This window comes from Aphelocoma coerulescens, chromosome 2 (genome assembly GCF_041296385.1).
Source record: "Aphelocoma coerulescens isolate FSJ_1873_10779 chromosome 2, UR_Acoe_1.0, whole genome shotgun sequence".
NCBI classification, from domain to species: Eukaryota; Metazoa; Chordata; class Aves; order Passeriformes; family Corvidae; genus Aphelocoma; species Aphelocoma coerulescens.
Window position 1 is genome coordinate 40,863,741 of NC_091015.1, and position 27,324 is coordinate 40,891,064.

At 39.7% G+C, this 27,324-nt stretch overlaps 1 protein-coding gene across 9 annotated transcripts in view; it reads right to left on the reverse strand.

The window, feature by feature from the left end:
• Window positions 1-13,073: 13,073 nt before the first annotated feature.
• The window catches only part of HYCC1 (hyccin PI4KA lipid kinase complex subunit 1), a 47,708-nt gene continuing 33,457 nt past the window's right edge, over window positions 13,074-27,324 (reverse strand). For 7 of the 9 annotated variants that reach the window (XM_069007103.1, XM_069007098.1, XM_069007099.1 and 4 more), the window contains 4 exons: window positions 26,314-26,430; window positions 25,473-25,560; window positions 24,820-24,979; window positions 13,074-17,468 (listed from right to left, as the gene is read on the reverse strand). In XM_069007103.1, the coding sequence (XP_068863204.1) occupies window positions 16,912-17,468; window positions 24,820-24,979; window positions 25,473-25,560; window positions 26,314-26,430 (922 nt within the window). In that variant the 3' untranslated portion in view covers window positions 13,074-16,911. Of the gene's footprint in view, window positions 17,469-18,339; window positions 18,635-24,819; window positions 24,980-25,472; window positions 25,561-26,313; window positions 26,431-27,324 lie in introns of all 9 variants that reach the window. The other 2 variants (XM_069007107.1, XM_069007105.1) reach the window with 2 other exon arrangements.

Here is a 27,324-nt window from a genome sequence, read left to right on the forward strand (position 1 = left end):
TGCACTTTGAAAACAGCCACAACACAGATGACCTGTCAGCAACAGACCCAGGATCCTCATCCCAGGAGGATGGTACCAAGGCTGCAGTGTCAGACATGCCTTGCCTTTCCTGTTATCCTGTCTGGAAAACACATGTGTTGAAAACAGGGAAAAACAGGCAATGGGCAGCATTCTCCAATCGTATATGGAGAACAAAGTAAACAGGATTCTGTGGTAAAAGGTGACCACATACCAGCTGATGCCTCCTAAGGGAAATGGCAGATTGGTCCAGAAACCATTTTGTTGTCCCTAGTCAAGGGCTTGTAGTGAGGACAGCAGCATCCCTGTTCCTTTCTGTCAAGCTCAAGGGATCCTGGCCAGGCCACTAGGACTCTATGATTTGGTGATCAAGAGTATACGAGTGTCAGGGAATTAACTCTACAGCAAAATGAGTGTGAGTGCATGAAATCAAGTTGCTTAAACGTTCTGTAAATAAATACCTTCTCCCCTTTCATAAGATCTCACACTGAGCTTTCTCACCCTGATTCCTGTTACATCCATTTCCCACTGTTACACAAATGAACAGTCATTCTTGTTGAGGACCATATTTTGACTCCCCCACAGACAGAGGGACAGAGATGCTCATGACTTGCTCTAACTCTTGCATTCCTTCCTAGATGTGGCATAGTAACAAACTCTGTGGCAATTTATCTACGAGTATATAGATGATCATTTCCTCCTATAGCTTTTCCAAATGGCTGGTTTGCCCAACACAGAGGGAGTTTGTACAGCATTTCTTGACATGGAATTTAAACATCTTTGAGGAAACCCATGCACTAAAGCAATTATCGAATCATAGTTGATTAATTATTGATAAGAAAGAAATTACTCCATGGAAAGCCACATGAAAACAAAGGATTGGAAAGAAAGTGAAGGAGGAAGGCTGAAAAAGTCTGCTGTAAGTCCTGGAACAATAAAAATGAGGAAATAATGTGTCAGCCTGATACAAGGACAATATGGACTTAGCCAGAGTCACAGTATGACTCAGAGTTGGTGGGACACTTGAATAATGCCTTCCAACACCCCACACTCTTCTGGATCTGTAGTGCCAGAGAAGGAGACTGCTAGAAGGGCTCAGTTACAATGAGCTGGGCTGTAGCATGCAGAAAGGGAGATTTGGATGTGTTTTCTTTCACAAGCTTTGATAGGGTTCACATATCAACTTCTATAAATGATGAGATTAGGGCAGCAGACTGTATGGCCCTTTGCACTTCCCAGTAAAAACCTTATGGAGAAATAAATATCTTTGTCCTTCTCCCTCACCATAGTAACACTAAAATAAGCTACAATATGTATGTCCATTTACCTTGTCAGACAGATGTCAGTGAGGCTCAAAGTCCTTGTCTTAAGTACTGCAAAAGCCTTTTCTAATCAGATGTTACCTGGGAGCTGGCTGTATTTAATCTTAGACAATGTATCACGTTTGTTCTGACACAATTATATATTTATTCTTTCAAATTTAGATCAGACTTTTGCAGAATGCCTACTGGTAGCTCCCCAACCAGTTGCCCTCTGCTGTAACCTTGAGCCAGTCTTTCTAAATGTCTTGAGAATGTTACACTTGCTAATTTAGCAAGGACTGGTGACATGCTCAGCCCTGAATAACAGAGCTGCTCCCTCCCAGCAGCTGAAGGGAAAGAGGGCAGGTGCTGTAAGGAATTGATGGTACTTAGAGATCAGCGCCTGGCAATGCTAACCAAAGGCCTGATAAGTGAAATCTTTGAGACACTAAGTGTGTGTCCAAACATTCAAATGTTTTATCATTTTTGACATCAGAAACTGAATTTTATATCTAAGTAAAGTGTCTTAAATCCAGCACAATCTCATCATTGTCTTCTCTGGAGTGCCTCTAGATTTATAGAGCTCAAGAACAGAAATTCGCTCTGTATTTTTTTCTCTTACAATCGATGCTAGAAGGCTTGCCAAGCTTCTGTCTTCATATATATTTGGCACTCAAATCAAAAATGAGCACTGGAGAGGGGGAAAGCCTGGTTTGCTAAGATTTTTATCTGCCAGGCAGTAAGTTATGTATTTGGGGCGTAAAAATGTGATGTGCAAAAATAGGTTTAAACCCAATTTGCTCCCTCACACAGCTGGACCAGGGTAGGTGACCTGAGGGATACTCTCAGTCATGTTGACTACCAAGACCTGCTGGAGGAAGGAAATGACCTGACTGGAAGATGTCCAGCCTAGCCTGTGGTGACAACAAAAGCTGCTCCACTGGAGGTGCTCAGGACTTCCATGCTCATAGCCAACAACATCAACTTCTGACTTGCCCGGCAAGACAGGTCACAGGAACCCAGCACAAATGAATGATCCACTTTCTAGATCATCTTCAAGGATAAAGAGTCTTAATGCAGGCATTACCAAATTACAGAGCTTCAAAATTACAGTGCTGTAGTTTCATTAAGCTGTGAAAGCAGCCGGGCACTGGGTACTGACAGTAATTCAGCCACACCACAAGTGCTCAGGCTCAGTTCTGCTGCAGCTCCATAGCAGGCAGCAAGGCAATAACCAGCAGCTCGAAAAAAGAGGTGCATGAGCCACTGCCAAAATGTACTGAGCTCTCATTCAGCTGTGTAACAGCTGTTTTGAAGCCATCACATAAACATTTTCATTAAAAAATAAGGAAGCTCATTGGAAAACGCTAAATAAAAGGCCCCATGAACCTGCCTGCATAGAAGTATGATGCAAAGAGGCTGGCCCAGGCATCACTTGCAAGTGAAGCTCAGACTATCAAATCTCCCAGATAAGGCACAAGCCGAGGAAAAGGTTTGGTGTGTTATTCTGGCTATGGAGGGAAAGGGTGCTCTATCATCTGCTGATATAGGTACATGTTAAATACTGCTTTTGTTGACTAATTGCAAGAGAGGAATCTGAAGGGAGCTGACTGAAAGACTGGCACCTCTAACAACTGTCTTGTGAAGTTTGTGTGACAGTGATACAAAAACAGTCATGGGCAGATCTTTGACCATGAGGGCAGAATGCAGGTGCATGCACAGTCTTTGGAAGCTGTCAGGAGTGGACAGGAGATGGAATAGGATCATAGAATCATAGGACGGTTTGGGTTGAAAGGAACTTTATAGATTTCCTAGTTCCAACCCCTCTGCCATAGGCAGGGACACCTTCCACTAGACCAGGCTCCTCAAAGTCCCATCCAACCTGAGATAATTTCCTTCTATATATTTTATATACAACACCTAGACAAACAATGAAAAAGACACATCCTAGGGTTTCTGACATGCTTTCCTTGTAGGAGTCCCATTTAGGAACAGATCATTTTAAAATTCTGGCATTTCTGTGTAAGAAAACATCATGCTCCCTCCCAGCCCTGTATAGATGGCAAGTGTTTCTCTGATTGCAAGGTCATGATTAGGGTCTGGCAGGTGAAATACAAACCGTTAGAAAAAACACAATGCTGTTCAGTAAGCAACACTGTCTGCCCTGACCAACCCAGTGAGAAGAAACTGACATTATGGAATAAATGCCTTGACACCTAAACTATAGAATACCTTTAATTAGGTGGAAAGGTTCCCTTCCTCCAGAGGCAGGTTTGCACTACTGTCAGAAACTCTGGTTTGTTCTCACTCACCTCAGGGCAGCTGAGTTTCTGTTAACACAGAGGAAAGGTGAAAAGTCTGATAAACACTGTTAGAAGACCCTCTTATCTGAAAAGATGCAGTGCATCATGCAAAGAGGACAAATTCCATTTACCTCAAGCTGTAACACTGTGATGTCTGTGTAGGCTGCCAGTGGTATCAGTGCTGCCATGTCTTTTTTGACTCTTCTACGGAGATATTCCATTTCCCACCTTCACAGGCATCATAAATGGTAGTTTATGGTTCCTTATGCAGAGGGACCCCTTATTTCGTACATTACAAAACACCATCTGAGTAAAAGGGAAAAGGTGCAATGGTATTTCTGTTTCTGCCTGAAAAAGCAGATCCATACCATAACTACACAGACAAATGCAGGAAGTGGGATGTATAAACACTTATATTTTCAACTCAAATGCCAACATTTCTGGGCATGCTGCCCCAGACAGTCTGGTGTTTGAGTAAATCCCAGCTCTTGGAGAGATTTCTGCACTTTGAGAAGTAAAAGTGCCTCTCAGAAATGCCATTCACCTTGGCCGTTTGGAGCAGAGAGACCCAGAATTTTCTACTTTTCTGCTCGTGTGTTGCTAAGAGGCCCAAGGTGAGGGGGAGCAACCCAAAGTTCTGTCAAATTAGAGAGGGCTCTTACACCATAGAGGCACACATGACTGATGCACCTTTTGAGCAGACACCATATGACTGAAAGGTGACCTCCAGAGATGCTCCAAAACCAGAGCCACAGCACTAAATATATAGGACCAAACAGCAAGCCACTACAGAAGCTCAGAGCTTGTATGTCGAAAGCTCTGGTTCCATGAGGTAGCTCAATGTTAGCCTGAAAAAAACAAATTTGGAAGACATTGACTTTCAAATAATAATCTGCATGCAAGTGATGTTCTTTTAGGAAACTGTGGACCTAAAAAAGGAAGTTTAAAGTGGGTGCAATAAAAACACAGTCTAAGATGAAGGAGGACATTCTGCCCTCACTGGCATCAACACTGCCACTCTTACTGAATTCAGAAGTCAAGATGTTTGCTGATAGAACACAGAACATTCACCTTCATTCCAGGCAAGTGGAGATATTTTGGAAGGATGCTGGAGCCTCCCATGGAGTGCTGTGAATAGTGATAGAAGAAAGCAACACTGTATCTATCTATTGAAATCAGAACAATGCTGTGCTCTCCTTTCAGAGCAAGCCTTTCTGGCTGCAGCTGTCATGAGGAGGATGTGACATCAAAGGCTCTAGTCTAAATGGGCAAAGCAATAATTACCCTTTAATCTTCCTTTAATTTTTTATCCATGCTTTGGAGTCCTCAGTGTAAGTAAGGGCAGATATTCAGGTAGATACCCAACTCCCTGTTTTCCAGACACAGGTGGATAAATAAATGTTTAAGTAGCATCCTTTCTCCTATAAGTAAGGGTAGGTGGATACTTTCTCACCTTCAAACAATTAAATGTTATAAAGACTCAACTCCCCTTTTCAACATGCTTCTCACTTTATTATTTAGTTATTACAGGAGAAAAATGATTAAACACACTGGCTACAGTCTGCACGGTCTAATGAACTGGACTAATAATGGTTTTCCTGCCATCAGAAAACATGACATTTTTGCATCCCATGTCCAGCACTGAGCTACCTGAAGCAGAATGGAAGACATAATGGATCTGTGTTGGAAAGTGCCTCCCTTTCACTGTTAGCCTGACCAGCTTCATTAAGCCACCTTCTCTCCCATGCTGTACTGCTCTTCTTACCTCATACACATTGTTGGATTTTAATCCTCACAGATTAAAAGTGCCTACTCAGGGGAAAGTTAGAGTAATATCTGGCAGTATATTCTAGTGCATATTCCTTACTATCTTTTTTTAATTGTGATAACTATGCCGTTATCTCCAGTTCCAGGAACTGCAGGTTACAGTTTTGGACTCTGCTGTACCCAACACTCGGCCTCTGAGGTTTAAGGCTTTGTCTTCATTCCCATGCTCATTTGTGGTATCTGCACCTACACAGGCCAGCCCTGGAGCCTGAAAATCCATCAGGACAGGAGAGACAGAGGATCGATTTCTATGGGCCGCTAATTTGAAAACCATGCTTGGTTTCTAAGCGGTATTTTAGAGCAGGCACAAGTAAACTATCAAATGGACAACAAACCTTTAAGAAAAGCAGTCCTTCAGACAACTCTGCATTTTTTAGTGGACAAAGCTGTTATAGATTAAAAGTAGTCGATTTCCAGATACCCAGGAACAATAAATCAGTTTGGGACAGCTGTGCTAGTTTCAAGAAGTCTACAGAAACATTGCACTTGGCAATAGCTCTCTTCTCAGTAATTCTGTGCCTGCTCCTAGATCTTTCTGCCACTTCATCTATTTTATTTTGGTTTTCAGTCCAAAGAAGGGTAATGAAGCTGGTGAGAGGTCTAAAACACAAATCTTAGAGGGGGCAGCTGAGCAACATTGGGGTGTTTAGCCTGGAGAAAATGGAGCTCAGAGGGGACTTCATTGCTCTCCAGAGCAAAGGTGGAGGCCAGTCTCTTCTCTCAGGTGGCAAGTGACAAGACGAGAGAAAATGGCCTCAAGTTTTGTCAGGGGAGGTTTAGATCAGATATTAGAAAAAATTTCTTCCCTGAAAGGGTGGTCAAGCATTGGAACAGGCTGTCCAGGGAAGTGCTGGAGTCACTATCCCTGGAAGTACTTAAAAGACACGTAGCTGTGGCACCTGGGAACGCGGTCTGGTGGTGGGCTTGGCAATGTTAGGTTAGTGGTTGGATTCGATGATCTGAAAGGTTCTTTCCAACCTCAATAAAAAATGACTTTTTTACAACTATTTGCCATTCAAAAATCAGACTAATACAATGTACTGAATGTATGTTAGATTCTGGTAGGATATATGGCCTAATTTTAATTCCTACACTTTGAATGAAGATTAACTTTATGCAACACTAAAAGCACTCACCTCTCTGTAAGGCATTTAGCACAGGGGTATAGCAGCTCTCAGCTCCTCCAGTGCAGTGATCAATAATGTGACACGTTACTCTTGTGCCACAGCAAGTGACATATGGCCATGTAGCTGCACATTATAATTAACCACTGATTAACAACAGAAAGAGGATTGACTGTTGCATCCAATTAACTTGCCTTCCTTTCAGCTGACAAGCAGCTGAGTGCTGAACATTTAATATACTTTTCACAAATTTCCTTCTCTGCAAGTATTATAATTGCTGTAATTAGCACAGATCAACTATGACAGCAAAACTCTCATTTCATCTATACAATGCAGTAGCTTATAAAAAGTTAGGTTTTACCTGTTTTATTAATTAGCTAACCAGTATTTCTCTTCTATCACATGTTCTCATAGAATTCCATGTAGTTTTTCAGATAATTCAGTCAACTTGTAGATAACTTTCTCTGCAGAAATTTTTCCCAAGAAATATGGTTGGGATGAGTTCAGTTGATGACAGTCATGTGCACACCTACGAAGATGTGTACCTGTGTGAAAAATGATCCAGGTGTCTCACATTTGCTGTTGAACAAGTCAGTATTTTCTCTCATGCTGTTTCCTTTCCTTTGCACTGTATATATATGCCAAGGCACCTTGAACCTCCTTTTTTACTTTCTTCTGTTTTCCATATGGTGGTCTGCTCACATTCCCTAATAGGGTGTTTTATTTGACTTGCATTTTGATTTGGCTGCCAGAATAGCGTAGAGGTTAGAGGAGGCGACTGGCAAGGCTAGAGAGGAGTTTATACTCGCTAATGATTTGCCTACTGAGCAGATACTGAAAAACTAAAGCAAAAGTGGTCAAGTCAGATCAAGCTTCTGACAAAAGGGCCCACAAAGTGCCTTCAGGACTGTAACCCTGCTGAGCTTCATGTCATCCATTCAGACAATGAAAGCCACACAGAAAAAGGTTAATGCAAGTACTTAGTGTAGCACAGTCCCACAAACCACATAGAGATTTCTATTACATGTGCTTAAACCTCAAGGAAATGTTATGTGCTGTGATAACTGAGAGCCTGATAACCTCCCACTGGCATTTCCGAGAGGCAGCGGTGAGTGACACTGACCGCAGGAACACCTTTGGCCTTTGGATGTGCATCACTCTGTCCTTGTACTGACAGGCCATGGGGTGGCAATGTCAATCTTCTGGAAAATACTTTCTTACATTTGCTTCCTGCTCCTCCCCCTTCGTGTTTTTTCCCTTGTTCTCTTTTTATAGTGAAGGAATCTGTACTTACATTTTAATTTCCTTTACAGAAGTTGAATTCCGCTTTTTCTTCTAGCAATAGTTCACCACAAAGACTTTCTGACCCCACTAGACTGGACCTTCTCTTCTGCTCCCTCTTCATTCAGTTCTTTATGGGTGCTCAAGTATATTCCTTAAATTAATTTTATGTTCAGTGCCAACTTTCCATACAAGATTCCTCTCCTTCTTAAGGTGGCAAACACCACAGACTGTGTCCTTTTTCTTTGAGCATTTCATTTTTTGCTTTCCAAAAGGTACCAGTTATGCATTTCTTGACAGCAAAGCACAACAAGAAAATCATCAGCACTTACACCTATGTAGAAGAGTGCAGCCACCAGTGCTGCCCACAAATGTTCTCCTAGTCCCGTGGTAGGTTGTTTTCAGGACTAAATTCCCTGTATTTGTTACTGTGGTAGTTCTGGCACTTCGCTTCCTCTCCAAGAAGGAAGCAGAGGCAGGGAAGGGGCAGAATGCAGAATGCCTAGCACAAGCTCTGCCTGATGGGAAGATACCTGCCCTTGCAGTCAGGTGGGAGCCAGGGGAGAAGAGATTTCTTCCAAAAGCTCTCCCTGCTCCGGTAAGCTCCCAGCTTTGTGTGTGTCTCATTTTGTGCAGTTTCTTCATTCACTCAGAAGTGCCCCCAGAGACAGGCAGAGAGGAAGCGACATTTTGAACTGCTCTTAAAGCTTCTGGTTTCGCCTCCCATTCACCTCTTTTCCCACAGCTCAGTACAAAGTGTGCTTTGTATGACACATTCCTCCTTTCAAGCATGAAACAGAACTATCCCTCAGCACTTGTGCTGTACACTGCCTACTCTTATTGGAGTAGGAAGGAATAATTACAGGGATTATGAACGTGGTACTGAATGTCAAGGCTTATTAAAACTGTTCAATATCTCAAGAGCAAATCAAGATTCTTCCAAGGGGCTGCTTTTCTGCCTGAAATTGAATTACGGCATCGAGTACCTTATAAGTAGATCTACCTAGTAACTAATTTTGTTGGTGTATTTAAGAGGTTGCTCATCTCACCATTACCAGAATGTGTCAAAACTCTTTGTGCTCCAAAACATCACCATTTTTTAGCCAGTACTGCTCCTAAGGTACAGTAACACCCTGACATTCATCGAGAATGGGGCACATGTATCGTGCTGCAGTACATATCACAATGCCAGGTTTTATGAAAAAGGTGGGTCATACAGCATGGATCTTGGAGAAATCCATTGCTCAGTAATTTCCTATTCATCCATAAGCACATTTTATTTTGTGTAGTAATGCCAAAGCAGGGAACTAGCAGGAATTGTTCAATGTTTTTGTAGCATGGCTTCCTATGCTGGCAGCAGGAAAAAGCAAGTTCTCATGGATAACCAAGACAGCTTAAAGTTATGAATTTGATACAGCATGCAAGGGAGTCAAGGGGTTCTTTCCCAACCCAAATTGTTAAGAATCAAGATTTGTCAGAGGACTCAGCTAGAGCTGAACATGTATCATCCAGTTGTAAGGAACCTTTAACAGCCTTGATGTTATTCTACCTTAAAATTCAAAAGCTGGTAAAGGTATTACATACTTTTAAGTGGGATCATAAAACAAGAATAGCAGAAATGAGAATGATATAGAGAGATTTGTGCTCTATTTCTTTCCTCCTTCCCTACTTTAGACATTTAAAAATGGTTGAAAATGCAACTACTTTGTGATTAGTCACATAATCTGAACAGATGCAGTTTGAATCTTAAATCCCAGCACCTGTCCACATAATTTCAAGCTGATTTTTACAGCCTGGCCAGAGAACCACTAAACCAGATCTATTCTTCCTAGACATCTGCCTGCTTGTAAGGCCTTTAGCAAAGGGGACAGCTGCTGACATTCAGAGCTCTGCTGAAACCACTGATGCTGTGCTAAAGCTTCTTTTGGCTTAATTCAGCAAGAAAGGGAACATAGGGATTCAATTCAGTCAGAATCAGTAGGAAGGCAGCAATGCTAAGCCAGTTGTTCAGGGTGAGAAGGGAGGAAGAGATGGGATAAACACCTCACGGGTGTCAGAAAGGATTTTCCTAGCTCAGGATGTCCTGAATCGGTTTGACAGCGCCTGTATCTTTCTCCAGTCAATACAGGGAGGGATGGAATCAGTAGTTTCGCTAAAAAGCAGCTGGATTGGTATTTTCTAACGGCTGAAATGAGGAATATAAATCCCAGTGAACTAACAAGTAAACAATTTCCTAGGAAATATCAATGCTATTACTTAGTGAATATATTTCTATTGATTCATTATAGTAGATTTCTTAAACACCAAAATTTTAGGGGCAAGACAGTCTGCTGAAAGATGACATTTGGTATGACAGTTGGTTCACAGAATGTTACCATATATAATACTACCCTGATTCCCTCCCAATTATTAGTGAAGTCTGAACTGCAGGTTATTAACAATAATGAAAGCACAATGCATTTTCACAACTAAAAAAGCAAAAGGAAAAAATAGGAGTATTGTGATTTTTAAAAAAAATTAAACATCAAGGAATTCATTCAAGAGCCTTTACAATTTAAACTCGCATCAATTTACTCTTGGCAGATAAAACTATGAGGAAAATATACCAGTGACAATACAACCTTTCAGTGCCCAGCTACACCTACTTTTGATAGTATCCTAGGTCATCAACACCAGTGCTGGTCCAAGCCTTTGCCAGCTCCAGCAGTCTCCATGACAGTTCTACAATCTCCATACCTTGATAGCTGAACACATTGTGTGTAAAATGTGATGTGTAAAATGTGTATATACACACATATGTTTTGTATGTAATTTTAAATGAGCGATATTCAGTGATTCAGTGAAATCTAAGATGACTGACAAGAGCATGTAATGACATGATAAGGGTTAATGGATTCAAACTGAAAGAGAGTAAGTTTACATTCGATATTAGGAAAAACTTCCTTACTGAGAGGGTGGTGAGGCACTGGAACAGGTTGCCCAGAGAAGTTGTGGATGCCTCATCCCTGAAGTCTCCAAGGCCAGGTTGGATGGGGCTCTGAGCAACCTGGTTTAGTGGGTGGCATTCCTGCCCATGGCAACGGAACTGAAACCAGATGATCTTTCAAGTCCTTTCCAACCCAAACCATTCTGTGATTCTAAGATTTCATGCACAAAGAAAGTATCTTTCCAGAGAAAGTACTGAATATTCATTATTCTGGTTGACTATTTGTACAGCAGAAATGGTATCCACATCAAGGACTTCTTATGCCAATATGTGACCCACCTTCATTTATTTGTTGTGTGTTGTGGAGGCAGAAGCTGACATTTCTTCTCACCTCTGAGAAGTGCCCTCTCACAGTACCAAAACGTACCATCGTACTCCAGACCAAGCAAGTCTGTGTGGAGGACAGCCAGTATTAGTCAGCACTACTGATGAGAACAACAAGCAGGCAGCTTGTCAGAAGTGCTGTGTGACTCAGACTGACTTCCACAAGTCCTTCTGCGCCATTAAATGTCTGTATTGTCCCTGCACATGTAGAGTAACAGATGATTAAACACAACCTTATTTTAGGAATCAAGTTAACGAAGCGAGCGCCGTGCAACGTGAAGGATTGTTTCACAAAGGCTTCTGGAGTCTCACAGTGACATTCTTCCCACTACCCTGACTTAGCAGGTGTATTTATTACCTGGCAGCTGTGGGCTGGGAGAAAACCCCCATACTGAAGTCATCTTTAATACAGAGCCAAATTAACATAAAACATGAAAAACAACTATTACAAGCTCAGTGCAAGCAACCAGCTGTGAAGTCTTGTAGGAACAAATGTAATTTCTGTAACTGGCTACTAATTGCCTGTAATATTTCCACACATCCCTTTCCCTGTGAATTGTCCAGCAGGCTCTTGGCTACTCTCATCCTTCAAATACAGGCAGTATTTTCAAGTACCACGTTTTGGGAAAAGGTGTTGAAATTCATGTTGTCTTTCACTAATCAACAGCTATTCCAGCCTGAAATGATGTTTAAGAGCCCATTTTAAGCCCTGCCTTTCATTCACTGTAACTGAAATTGCAAATCTTAAACACTTATAGGAGAATCACAGCATCAAGTCTTAATTTATACCTTTTGCAGAGGAAAACTTTTTACCTACTCTGATGTTTGGAATCAGATTTCCTTTCTCACCAATTTAAATGAAGGGAAATTGAGTTTTGCCCATTCAAAAGACACAAAGACTGACATCTGAATAAAAGGAAACTACGCTGTGAGATCTCCTGCTGCTGCCCTCTACTACAGCTCTTTCAGTCATCCAGGTTTCTCTGCAGCATTGCACCAGACACTACATTTGTAAGGGGAAAGGAAAAAAAACCCTGAACTAAATGCAGGATCCCAACCCTGGACCTACAGAACAGAGCTTGCCTTGCACAGGCATCTCCCTGCAGATGCCTATGGGAGACCATCCGATAGAGAAAAGCCCAGGAGAGCTGGAGGATGTTCAAGAACCATCTCTTCTAGGTTTAATAATGGTCTATGGCTACACACAGAAAAGCAAGCAGAGGTGACAGAAGGCATGGAAGCATGAACAAGGAGCTCCTGACTAGACATGAAAAAGCAGCATACAACAGGTGGAAGCAAGAGCAGGCCACCTGGAAAGGTGCAACAGCCAAGCACACACAGGTGGGGTTAGGAAAGACAAAGCCCAAATGAAGTGGAATGTGGCAAGGAAGGTGAAGGGAAACAAAAAAAGATTTAGCAGAGAGATCATCAGCAACAGGAAGACTAGGGAAAATATGCACCACAGCTGAGTGGGGCAGAGGATCTGCTGAGAGAAGACACAGAGAAGGCCAAGGTACTCACTGCCACTTTTGCTTCTGTTGTCAGCAGCATGAGCAACCCCCAGGAGCCCTGGACATGCTGCAGATAATGGCTACACCTACCAAGCTGCCCAAGTAGTGCTGCACTACTGACAGGACCCCCATCTGCTTCTGCCAACTCACCTGCTTGAACTTCACCCATCAGCGTTTCTCAGCTATGGTGTCCTTCCTGACAGGAGGGCTGCATTTGCATTTGCATCCATTGTATAAAATGGGTATTCAGCATATTTTAAGTAATGCAGTCAACCTTAATGTGACTTCTGGATGTGTAGAATGAAAACTGAACAAATACGTTGCTATGTCGTGTATTTCAACAAAGTGTAAAGATGCAAAATCTTCTGCTGTACAAAGTATTGACAAAAGTACACAACTTCAAAAAAACCCAATTTATTTTACTGCCAAAATTATTAAACACTAAAAAGACAATCTTGTAGCCTATACATTAGGAATGTAAGTTTCATGTACAATTAAGAGAACACTTCAATGCAAAAAAGGTGAAAAACTGTGCTACTAAAACAGTGTCACATAATGAGCTGAAGAATGAAAGTGTGGCAGTTGCTTAAATCCAGGTTCTCATGTGAAGATCAACATCTATAGACTGATGCAGATATTCCACAGACTTCAGGGAATATCAAGAAATGTGCACATCTAGTCTTAGAAGTAGAATTATACAAATACAAAAGGCAATATATTACACATCTATTTACAGCACTGTAAGCCTCAAACACTGGCAAAAGGTATTGGACAATTACATTAGAAATTTCTAGAATTTCTCATAGAAAACCTCCTTAGAGAAAAGTGTGGCTAAAATAGCTCTGTATTTCTGTACCTTTCAAATTTGTTAGGTAATCAAGGCAATTCAAGACATTTAAATCCATTCAGAAAAGTCACTGCAGTTCTACAGCAAGTGGTGAGAGGCCATACACTTTTTGCACAAATGTTACATATTCTCACAACAAAAATAATTCTTAGCTTCAATGAGTTTTGCAAGTGTTGCTGTTCAAAGCCATCCTTGGAAACAGTGCCCTCTGATTTAGAACAGTAAGGTCAGTTATAAACGCCAGCATTGAAACAACTTCTCTTGTTACAATGTGAGATGATTCACTCCTACATAACATTTTCCCTGCAGAATGGTGCAGCTGTGTACGTTTGGAAGGTATTCATCAGAACTACCCACTCCCAGGCAGGCTGTAATATGTGGTGTCTTAATAGGTTTCCTTTACACTGTTAGAAGACATCTACTTCTTTAACAAAGATTTTCCATTTGACAGTCTGAAGTGATTGTATAATGCTCAAACCCCCAGAGTCTGACAATTTTAGAAATATCTGCTTCCTGCCCTACTTCCCTCTCCCCACCCCTCTCCTAATCCTGCACCATGGATATTTGGACAACAAATAATTCTGCCCTCACTTTCCCTTATTGTGCCTTTTTTTTGTTTTCATTGTGAACTTTTCAATTTTTGAGAAAAGAAAGAAGCACAACTCAAAAGTTTTGGTACTCAGGAAAGAAATTCTTTAGACTGATCAGTAGGAAGGTGTGATGTCAGTCACAAAAACACACTCACTGGGTAATGTGCTCCAGAGAGCAATACATATGTGTTTATAAGAAGCCATATATGTATGGACAGAATAGTCTTTAGTACCAAGAACCTTTCATCATTTTCTCAAAAAAGCATGAAGATTTATGTTATTTCAGTTGTAGCAATACAAGCCTATGTCTTGGGTTCAAGCCAGACCAGCTGGGTAAAATAAAAGGATAAATTAACTTCATTTCAACATCATTTGGCTTGTAGCCAAGAGTACTGGAAACATTATGCTGCATATCTATACTTTATGGCATTTTAGATCCTAATTTGAAATCCTAATTATTTAGAGCTAAATCTTCCTACTATAATAAATATCTTTTATACCAATACCCAGCCTGAAAGAGTGTCTACCATGGAGGTAACAAACAATTATGAATTAAATGAAACAAACCAAAACCAGTAGAATTCTCAAAAATTCTAGCCCCTCAACACTACCTCACAACTAATACCATAACAAATATTTCTCTACTGCAAATTTATTTATCTATTCTAGTTTACATCAATTTAAATTACTGCAATTTTTTTCCAGCGTACTCTTAGATCCTGCAAAAGTGGAGTAGGAAACTGCTGTAAGTTCAGCAGGTTGTTTCTTTCCAACATCTAGATGCAATTTCAAGAGAAGGAAGAGCTCTACATTCAGTGTGTGTAGAGACAGCCAATGCCTACTATCAGCTGCCTAACACCCTGCTGCTGCTCGTGGTTAAACATGTCCAGCAGCCAGATGCATGAGTCAATGTGAAGCAAATGCTCTAAATGTGTATCGCAGAAAAACCTATTAAAAAAAGGCTGGATTTTCTACTGTAGGAAGTATTTACAAAAACAACCTCGAAGAACCAGTTTTTCTCACTGGCCAAAGTATTAAAAACTAAACAGGGCAATTTGCAGTTTATCCATTAGGAATACAAGTTTTCATGTAAAATTAGGAAAATACTTCACTGTAAAAAGGTGAAGTACTGCATTACTGGAATAGAACAGCGTCACACAACGAAATGAAGAACAAGAAATTGTGGCACATCCCTTTGAACTCGGGCTCTCAGGTAAATACCAACACCTACAGGCTGATGGGGTTGTTCTGCGTACTTTGGTGAATTCTCACAAATGTACACATCCAGTCTCTGGTCATATTAGAACAACTATACAACTTACTTACTCTTTTCATTAATTAACCAACTTATTAATTGCTATAAACATGAATAACATTAGCTGTTTAAAAGTTACTTGTGCTTCAATTTAAGTCAAAAAGAAGTATCTAAACTTATCTCCACGCAAGTGGGAAAGTCTACCAGAATTTTAGTGTTTGTTTTTCTTAACAATGTTCTTGACAATAATGGATTAACAGCTGCAGAAATCTGGACAGTTGGGAGCAACTATGCCTTAGATCTTCATCCTGTTTCTCCATTCATAATAATATATTGTCTGTTCATCAGCTAATAACTGCTACTGGAGTGGTTTTGTCAGCTACTGCTGCTTCAGATTTTTGCATAAGAAGTTTTAATGTCCATTTTTAATTAAAATCTCAACATTATAAAAGTTATTGTCAAACTCACTGAAGGTTAAAGGTTAGGTAAAACCTTGAACAGGTTGCTGGTTTAGAATTTTAAACTAGAAAAATAATAGATATAAAAAACCCTACGAATTACAGTGCTAGTTATATTTACATTGTAATTTCCCTTTGTGCTTGCAAGTTACTGAAAGTAGACATCCTTTGGTAGTATTCTCTTAGTCTCAAGCACGAAACTCATGTTAAGCACATTCACACTCCTGATTTGCTTGAGTCAGTGCAAAGGGCTCATATTTCTACCTAACATTGGTACATAAGCACATCTCTTCCCCACAGACAATAAAAATACTGATGACCGACTTTTCAGTGGGTAGTTTTGGAACTGGTATTTAAGAATCCTAAAGCAAGAGTCTGTTGCGTAATTTTTAATCTAAAGAGTGACTACTATAGCAATTGATAATAACTCCCAGCCACAAGCACTGCTGCTGTATTACTTTAGGCCCAGTTTTGAAGACATACAGGTAAACCAAAACGCATCTAAAATTGGACTTACACAGGCATAAAGACGTATGAACATTGCAACATGTACTAACTACCAATACAAAAGCCACCAGAACATCAAACACTGAAGTGATGCCTCTAGTTTAACCTTACATGTAAGCACAGCTTGCTCATGGCTAAAGTATGACAATGTTTGTTCTTGCAATGCTCTTCCAAAATTGCATGACAATACTGCAAGACTCCTCCTAAAAAGAACCCTAAGTACTTGCAGTTTTGCCTATGCCAAGTGGTAGGCAAAAAGCAGAATCTGGGAGAGAGGCTCTATTTGTTCCCTCATTGTACATCTGTAAGAAGCCACACACCTTGGTCAGTGACAACCAACCAATTAATGCTTGTTCAGTTGGTGAAGGTATAAACTTTTCATGAAGCTGTAAAGCTATCAGAAATTGACTCAAAATAATTATAACTGTTGTCTATTCACTATTACTGTCAAACATGAGCCAAGTGAGAATTTACGGGTTTGAGATTTAAGGAAGTAATGTATGGCATATTAAAGAGCTTAATGTACCAATATCAGGATAAAGTCTCAGTAATTTATTTTTCATACTGGCCAATTTATTATCAATCTGTTGACAAAGTTATGCTAATACTAGGAGGTCGCTGCTGATTAGGTTGTTTGCTTAAAATAGGAAGATCTGTTCTTTCTGTTCCATATATCAAATTTTCCTCCTGAAGACTGCAAGCTGAAAACCTGTTTGCCTCTGTACCAGAGACACCACCACGAATGTTTGGAACTGTGACACCACTGACCTGTTCAAAGGATTTACTAAACACAGTAGTGGTCGTTCTGGCCAGGCTATGGCTGCCAGGCTTAGGCAGGGACTGGCTGGTTGTCAGTGTCAGTCTCTTCAGAGAGACAAGCTCTAGATTCTCACTCATGGCTCTCTGAGTTTGTTTTCGTGATAAGTGCTCTCTGCAGGTTTCCCCTTCTTTTTCTTTTCCTCCAGGTTTGCTTCCTCCAGACCTTCGCTGGCTCTTCCCTAAGAGGTTCTTGCTGCTCGTGGTGCTGCTGTTAGATAGGGCAGACTGACTTGTACTGGAAGTAGCCCTGGAGTAAAACCCTTCATCGGTTTCAGATACTTCTATCAGTTCTTCTTCAATTGCTAACTCAGAGTTATCTGTATGATAGAAGCAGAAATAAAAAATTAGCAACTGACTGTCTCACAAACATCGATTTTACATATTGCTCAATTTTGATATTTATAAGCATGAAGCCATAAAGCAATAGAACAGAGAACAGAAGACAACACTTACCTATTCCATGACATATTGGAATTAAGGTTCATTAGGATACAGAGTTACAGCACGTAATGCTGCATTAACTACATCAAAAAGCATGCCCCCAATCTCATTTTGTTGTGATTTTGAAAGGGAAAAAAAAAAAGAAATGCAGTCTTGTTAATTCATGCAGGAAATTAGAAACTTAGAGATTAGAAAGTACCATACACAACAAAAAAAAAGTGTAAATCTCATTTTGAGCAAGTGATCCACTACACAATTTGGCAAAGCTTGTTAATTACAGAGGTATGTGATCAATGCCCCAGGACACCCAATATGGCACCTGCATGTTTAGCAACCCAAGAATGCTTTAGGACTGAAAGGTCACTCTCTGCATCACAGGTCTGGTGGTACCAGCTGGAAACTCAAGCACCACATGAGATCTCCAGTACACCGTGAAAGGTAGAATTTGGGAAATCTGAGTTACATAGCAAGATAGCTTTTACATCCATTTTGATGGATTTTTCATACCATTGATCACTGGATTTTGTAAACTCAAATAAATATGCTTAATAAACTCAAAGGTATGTTGAGTCTTGGTGTATCTTTCCAGATTAAATAGATCTACTTGTAAGTATGTCATTATCATCTGTGGCACAGACAAAGCTGTGTGCAATACATGCAACTGTGTTATTACACATGCAAATATATTAACTGCATACTTTAATTCTTGAAACATGCAGCAGTGACCCTTTCAATCAACAGCAGTACCTTAGAGTGCAGCTACAAGTGCTCTGCTAAAACTGCACTCTGCCAGATGAGTTTATTCCATCCTCCATCATTTTTCTTACAGATTTTTGCCTCCTGATTTCTGGCATGCTTTTGCTGTCAGTTCTAGGATCTGTAGCTGTTTCCTGTACTCCCTGTAAATGCTGAACATCATTCTCTGCTAGAGCTCTGCTCTTTTCCCCATTCCCGGTCCTCTCTCCAGCCACACTTGTGACACTAATCTCAGGTATGATAAAGTTGCCCAATTCAGTAGCATCATTACCATTCTCTGGTTGTTCTAGAATTAAAGATGGATAAGAAAAAAAACAAACAAAAGATGTCTGAAACAAAACATGAAACAAAAGCCAATAGATACAGATGACTTAAGCATTATAAATTAAAGCAGATGTACACATATTAACCTCTTGTTAATTAGCAACATTAGCAAGTATGGAACTTTGCTTTATTTCTAAAGTTGCAGTCTTCAATCTTCCAGTTACTAGCCTGCACCACACACTGGAAAGGCCCACACTTGGACTTTCAAAACTGAAATTTCTGAGGGTCATGAATCAGATTAACAGAAACCAAAGAAGAGTTCATAATTCCCTTTTATGACTATATTTTCTGTATCACCATGCTAGAGTGAAACTTACTTTTACAATGAAATGGCATATCGACTTCATGTATTATCATTCAAGACCAGAAATTCTACACGTACAATGTCACGATGCTGCACCACGGTCAGCCTCAAAACTAACAGTAAAACAACTAAGCCAACTCAAGCACACTTTGACTTCCATTTTCTTCCTACATTTCAAAAAACTATATTCAACCAGAAAGATATTTCTGGATACCCCAGAAAAACTAGTGGAGAAGAACGCCTGGCACAGAAACTTCACAAGACTAAAAATGCACAGCTCAGAATAAAGCTCAGCTGAATCTCTGTTTTATTTGTAACGCAGCTCTTTCAGACCAGAGGATTAAATAAGGACCACCCAGACTACACTGCCAGTCTGCTACTGCACATGACAGAAGCTGGCAGCACATTGAACTGACAGTATGAAGTCCAAAACCAGAGGAATTTACAATGAGATCATTTTTCACAGTGGCATCTCTAATGCTTTTAACTCGAGGGGATCCCCTCTTCCTCCTGTCCCCTCACTGAAGACTCTTGTGTAGGCACAGTGTACTTCTAGGTCAGGTGGGCTCCAGCACTGGGCTTTTCACTACCTTTGTGCTGTCTGCACTGATCACAACTGAGCCAGAATGTTATTCTGGCAGGGATGGACATCAGTGTCCCCTGGTGTAAGAGCTATCCCTTATTTTACCTGAAAATTCTAATCATCATAAGTCTTTCTAACTAATCAATGACCAATGAAAGTATCTATTTAACAAGCTGCACTATCCAAAGGAAATTACATTAATAACTGATGCTATTTGCCACTAAATTCCTGGTATTTGGGAGGAAACTCAAAATAAAACCATTTACTCCTAACAGCACTTTCTGCAAAAGTCTTCTATTGTTAGTAGCAAAGGTAACAAGGAGCACCATGAACTGCAATAATAATGATGTAAATAAACAATTGTGATAACGATACCACCATCAAATATAGCCTTTTTTTCCTAAAAACACAGGAGCAGAAAGGTTAGTGAGAAGACCAATGCTCTGACTGGCCTCAGTGCTCTAAATTCACCAGGATGAAGAACATGTGCCTTGCCTATGGCAATTTTCAGAACTCCTTCCTGCTGCCCCAGAGAGAGAGAAGGACGGAACAGAGTTTAACTGTCAGTCCCTTCCCCACCAAGAGCAGAAAAGCACCCATTATCCAACTCCAACGAAAGAAGACTCAGAGCACACAGCAGGAATCAGAAAAACAAGAAGATTGTTTTTGTTTTGTAAAAGATTTTGTATAAAAGCAACAGACAGTTATTGTTATTTGGTGGTGTGCATTTCTAAACAAAACATCTTGCTGTGGTATCAGCACTTTACCCACCATTGCTGCATTCCCACAGCTGTGTAACCATTGCTACAATGGACTGAGGAAAAAAACCCCAAAAACTTAAGTTTTACTCATTATCATTACATCTAAAGGAAATACACCTTTCTCCAAGTTTAACTGACTACAGGAGGAAACTAATGGAAAAAATGGGATGCTGGGTATCTCAACTCCCATTAAGACTGTCTACCATAACACCTACAGTCTCTGGGCAGGGATAACACTACACAATCCATGCCCTTTAGAGCAGCAAACTCTCCTTATTTTACAGCTCTTAAAACCATCCAAACCAAACTCTCAGCTTCATAGTGCTTGGTTGTGAAGATAACGCTGCTTTCAAGCTAGACAGCTCTGGGGGTCTAGCCTTGGAGAGAGAGATATTAATACCCAGTGCAGAAGGTAATGTAGCAAAAGAGAAAACCAAGGGCATTGCTGGATAGTGTAGAGACAAAACTGAATAATTATGTCAGTTTGAATGTTAACATAAATATACCCATAGCAGTTGAAGGAAAATGAATTTGGTGTCACATTTCAGAACGCTTTGAGTAGTACAATCAACCCTGATAAATGCATTTCATGTTTACTAACTGCTAAAACTTAATTCAAAATTACAGTCTACCTTTTTACTACACTTGCCCAAATTATTTACCTCAGTCTGCAAAGGCAAACTGCCCATTCAGATTGTAATTCCATTTTAACCCCCACAAGCTCAAGCGGCATGTCCTGCACAACTGTGTTAGCATATTTAATTAGCATAAAAGCATCAGGCTTATACTCCAAGATTAGCATTAATTTCAGATTCTTGCAAGTTACAATTATTTCAGGAATTAATACTGTTTAAAAAAAAAAAAGTAAGAAAATTCTCTCCACAGAGAGAATTCAAAGACTAGTATTTCTAAACCCTGTGTACTACATGAAAGTCAATTTCTGCAATGAAGAAAAAAGTAACTTCTTGTCCTTCTTCGCTAGTTGACGTCTTTGTTCTTGTGTTACCTATCTTACCAACATGTGGTTAGCTCTTCTCAGCCTGTTACATCAGAGTGTTTCTGTTACACACACCTCTACACACAAGAGCTAATGCTCCCCTTCCGCTGTGATAATTTACAGGCAATCCAACAGCACTAAATAATTTGTTGCTAAGTAGTGGCTAGTATCAGCTCACTCTATAAATGCTACCCATTTGTGATTAGATGGATCCATTTTGTAAATCACCCTCACCTTTAGTACCTCTAAGGTACCTATCTGTAAAGTCTGAATTCACAATACTAATTGAATTTAAAAAGTCCTTTTAAGTAAGTGCTCTTAATGAACAAATTACAGGGTTAAGTATCCCAAGAAGAGTCAATCTTAAGCTTTATTCAAAACTTACTTCAATCTAGAGTTCTAGCAAAGGCTAGCAAGATCTAATGTCTGAAAACTTTTATAGTGAAATTAATTTTTTAAAAGATAAAGAAAAAAAAGCCCATGCTTCTCAGCTGGAAATGTGATTCACTGGGATTCTTCTATTTTATTTTACACACAATTAGTGACTGAAAATTGCTGCCCTTGCTTCCCCAAGAGATAATTTGCTTAATCAGATCTCTGAGTCCACATAATGTATAACATCAAATACCTCTCAGCTGTCTCCTCTGACTTCCTAATCCATTTAGACTCATTTTTATTATATTAAAAATAAGAATAACCCCCCAAATACATTTTTCCCCTTACACTGTGAGAGAGAGAATAATGGTCAGGAGGTGCAAGATTTGTCATCTAATTTCTACCAATTCCAGTATTCATTTTAATTCAAGCAAGGATATCTAAGCACAAGCCTTGTTATTCTTTCTGCACGCCGACCGTGAAGATGTATTTCATACCCTTCTTTCCTCAGGAATTGTGTGGCACTGAATTCGGTTAGTAGGAATTTTGAAAATGGGATACCATCCACTCTGACTTTAAAAAGGCTTTCCAAGTCACAAACCAAAGTTTTGTTAAGATTTTATAATGAAAATTTTGAGGAGATTCACCAAAGTGATTTACGCATGGAACATTTACCATTTGAAACAACACAATTGGCAGTCACTTAGCTAGATACCACAGATTCAGCTTTGGACTCTAAATTAGCCTAATATTTGCACAGGCTTCAAATTTACCACTACTCCCACAACCTGCCACACATTCCACTCCAACCCACCCTAACAGCAAGTGATTTTCTTCCTCTTCATTAAATCCTCCACTGTTGAGACAAATCCAGCATTTTCTCAGAAACCCAAACAAAATGTTCACATGAGCTGTTTTGAAAAAGTCCTTCAATCTTCATCCCTGAACACTGACTACTCCTTGCTTGGATCACCCTAACTAGATTATTGCTGCTTCTCTCAACTTGTCCTACTTTGTAAGACTCTTATAAAACACAGCATTCCACCCCACTTCTGAGTTCAACTGGCATTCTCATTTCCCTTTCACCTTCCTGTTATCTGCTGCAGGGCACACTTGTCCCACACTTTTCTCCTTGAACTTCACCAAGCCACACTCCCTGCAAGGAGGCAGTAACTGTAAAAACTTCTCTATTTCTGTATTTGCTGAAAATTTTGCATTCTTATAAGGATGTCTCCAATACTCATTTTGTAACATTTTGGTCTCCTGTAAACACAAAGGGAACGTTTATTTTAATACCCTTTCAATTTCTCTGGATGAGCTAGCACTCAGTATCTCTGATCTGTGTTACCCTCCACCATCTCACTTGAACAAGCATCAAAACCACTCAGAAATAATACCTAACAAAATTGCCAAGCTTCAGATGACATTTGTCCATTTAAAAGCTAAGACAGCATACAGTTCTCTCACATCTGGTCAACAGTCCGTGCTTAATAAATTTAAGGCTGAAGAAACAAAAATAAAATGGTCCTTAGCAGCCTTGAGATGTCAGTAATGACCTGCTACTCCAACTCACTAAAGACACTAATGTTTTGCTCCTCTGGTTTGTCTGATAGTTTTAAGCAGTTTTTGATTAATTGAAATAAAATTTGGTTATTTTACCTTTCTTCTTTGTCCTTCCCCCCCTCTGGCAGCTTACTGTTGGTACTACCACCACAAATGTGTTCTACCACCAAGTGTTTCTCAACCCTTACCTGAATTACCTCTTGGCCAATTTATGACAAGTAACTTGGCAAAATTTTTCTAACTGAACTGTCCATATGCTACAAAAGCTCACAGAGTACACATCCTACAGAAATTTTAATGGTACTAAAAAATCTTCAGTGAACCTATTAGAAAAGCAGTCTTATCTACACTCACACACTTAGCCTATTACTAGGATTACAATCCCAAGAGAACAGGCCATTGCCAATTCTGATCGCTGGTCCAGCAGCTCCTTCCTTCACCTGAAGCTCTTCCTTCACCTGAAGCTCTTCCTTCACCTGAAGCTTCTGCAGTACATTCGGCACCACTTTTTCCTGCTTTTCAGCCCAGACTCGTGTTCTGCTTTGTGGAAGCCCTTACACTAGTTTGCCCAAATACATAGGTTTTGCCTGGAACAGAGTCAATTTTCTTCACAGTAGCTGGTATGAAGCTGTGTTTTGGATCTGGGATGGAAATTGTGTTGATATTTTGTTGATGCAGGGGTATTTTTCTTACTGCTGAGCAGTGCTTGCACAGATCCAAGGCCTTTTCTGCTCCTCATCCCACCCCACCAGTGAGCGGGCTGGGGGTGCATAAAAAGGTAGGAAGGGACACAGCTGGGACAGCTGCCCCCAACTGACCCAAGGGGTATCCCAGACCATGTGACATCATACTCAGTGTATAAAGCTAGGGGAGGAAGAAGGAAGAGGGGGGATATTTGGTGTTTGTCCTCCCAAGTAACTGTTAGGCATGATGGAGCTCTGCTTCCCTGGGCATGGCTGAACTCCTGCCCATGGGAAGTGGTGAATTAATTACCCATTTTGTTTTGCTTGCAGGCACAGCTTTTACTTTATCTCATTAACTGGCTTTGTTTCAACAAGATTTCTCACTTTTACTCTTCCAGTTCTCTCCCCCATCCCACTGTAGGAGTGAGTAAGTGGCTGTATGCAGCTTAGTTGTTGTGTGGGGTTAAACCACAACACCAAAACATTGTAATTTATCCCTCTACCCTTAATTCCAATTTTTATTTAAGTACTTTAAGACAGATGAGGTTCTGTGATAAAGCTGTTAAATATTACTTTGCTTCAAGTACTAGAAACTACTTTCCAGAAGAAAGCAGGAACATCATTTTCAAAGAGAGCAGTAATTGTGTACACCTCCCTTTAACAAAAAGGGTTTGTGTGTGCTGCATTTTTTTTTAACCATGGTTAAGTAAATAAACAATATACTTCATCTGAACTGTACTGAGATTCCCATTCACCAGCCAAGAAAATAAAATTCTCCAAGTTGCTGCTTGCCTATAAGCAATAAATATGTGAAATAATAAAATTCTCAATATTATTTTAAAACCATGGAAAAAGAATTCATTGCAAAATGTGTTTCTTACCATGCCTTTTCCATCTATGCCCTCTTATAGACATGCTAGTCACTGCATTTCTTGATATTCTGGATGAAGTAGGTGTAATTTCAACCTGAATGCATCTTGTACCTTCTTTACTAGATTTCATGGCACCCTGAGGCAGTGAAGCTTTTATTGCATTAGCAACCTAGAACAGAAGAGATGCACTTAAGTTCTTATCACAAAGGTCCAAATTTTACAAGAATTCTGCTGGAGATTCTTACTATTTCAAGAAGAATACTCTGTACAATTCCAATTTATGGTCAAAAAGCACGCCCCCCCTTTCGCGTGGCCTATAAAGAATGCTGGCTGCAATTAGCTCTCAGAACTAACACTTCCCACTTTCTTAAAACAAAGTTTCTAGTTTCCAGATGTTGCTACTCCTTCAGAGTTCTGCTGCACTATTATCTTAGTTCTGAAGGCTCAGAAGTATCCTACTGAAAACAGCTTGGTCACTAGGAAACATGACACCATAACTAAGTGGAGTGAAAAGCCCTGTGTAGTGTGTGCACTTACAGACCGAGCTGTGTGCACAAGCACAGGTTTAGGTTCCTGGTATCATCTTGTATCATGCATGGTCACAGGAAGGATTTCCCAAGCTAAAAATTTTACTCAACAAACTGCTGAAATAAAATACCTACCAGCAGAGGTTCTGGATACAGTTCAAGCTGTGCTCTATACAAAACATCATCCATAGCTTTACGAGCCAGATCCCATTCTCCATTATAACTGCAAAGGTAAAATTATACATAATAATAAGCATCAACAGATCAACCTTCTTGGTCACACAGCCTTCACATATCTGGTGTTCCTTGAGAGTTCAGTTTAGAGGATTGGAACTACTTGTGTTTGTTAGCAGTAAGCTTGCTATTTAGAGAACTTTGAAGTAGCATCTTCAAAACTTCAGACTTTGAAGTTTTATTTTCACTGGCCATTCCAAGCAGTTTAAAAATTATATTATTAGCTGTTGATCAGCTACTCATGAAATATTCTGAAAAACAAACAGGAATTTTTAATATTACTCCACCTTTTGAGTACTCTTGTATTACTAGTCTCCAATTATTTCAGTTACTAAGAAAGTAATTAAGGAAGAAATTAATTTCACATATTAACATGACTATCAAATGGTAGATGACATCAGCATTTCAGAAAAAAAAATAAAACCCCTTTTCTATAACTAGACTGATGTCAAAACTAACCTTGCAAAGATGTGGACAGCAGACAATGGCTGGAAAAGGCTTTTTACAGTATTTTCTTCCCATCAGCAGTTACACCTATCAAGTGCTGCTCTAACCATCTTTCCCAGCATGACACAGGTAACTTCATCCAGCTACTGTCTCTTCCCAAGGACCTTACTGCTAGACATATCTGCCCACTAGAAAATGAAATGGCCCCAAGGTAGCATGTCTGAACAAGTACACAAATTAGGCTGGCATTTCTCAATTTTGTATGCATATTAGAAAAAAAAAAAAAACAACTTACAAGGCATAATAGATCCCTGTTAGCATTTGCACCATGAATTCAGATGAAACTGGAATCCTGCTGTTGACTCCCTTGTACTTTCTCACTTGCTGGCGAGGATATCCACAGACACAAATTCTAAAGAAATCATATAGTTGTCATTAGCAAATACTGTGGAACCACCTTTGTGGTTTATGTACTTTCAATACTTCACCAGTATTGATTAGTTTTTAGAAGACTTGAGTTACTTCTTCTAAAAATGCAAGAATGACATACAAGTAAGATAACATTCTTATGAAAAGAAACTTAGTAACTGCCCCAATGTAAAAAATTTGGATTTACTATTTGAGATCAGCACAAAATACTTTGTGCTGTAGTTTTCATATTGACAATCCATGTTTGTAATTTAGGAAAGTGATAAAAATTGAATTAGACTTCCTAGAAGAAAGCACATTCATTGTAGATCTTAAAAGAAAAATCCCTAAATTCCACATTACTCAAACCAATTAATGGAGTTATTCTGTATCTTTAAATAGCAGAATATAAATTCCACCACATCCAAACAAGACACTTAAAGATATTCTGGACTTCTGACACATATTCCCCATATTCTAACATGCTGTCTATTCTAATATGCTGTCAGGGTAAGATTTTCAGTAAGCAGAGAAACAAGAATGACAAAACCAGTCAGGAATGAAGAACTATGAAAGAAGTTAAATTGTATAGCATTAAATAATTCAGTACCCAAACATTCAACATTTTGAAGTAGAAAGACTTGCTTGCATCTACTGGTAACTTGCTTGTGGTTTTTTTTGGATGCTTTAAAAATTATTTATTCCAAATACAATCAAAACTTCATCAAGCAGAATAAGCAACATCAGCCTCCTTTCCTCAGTCCTTAGCTTCTAAACATGTTTTACCTCATATTTTAGAGCAGTTTATCTAACAGAGATCTTGCAAAGACTCTTGTAAATATTGCCAAACACTCCAAGGTTTCTTGCCTCCTTTGAAGAGAAGGAAATCTTACAGGCA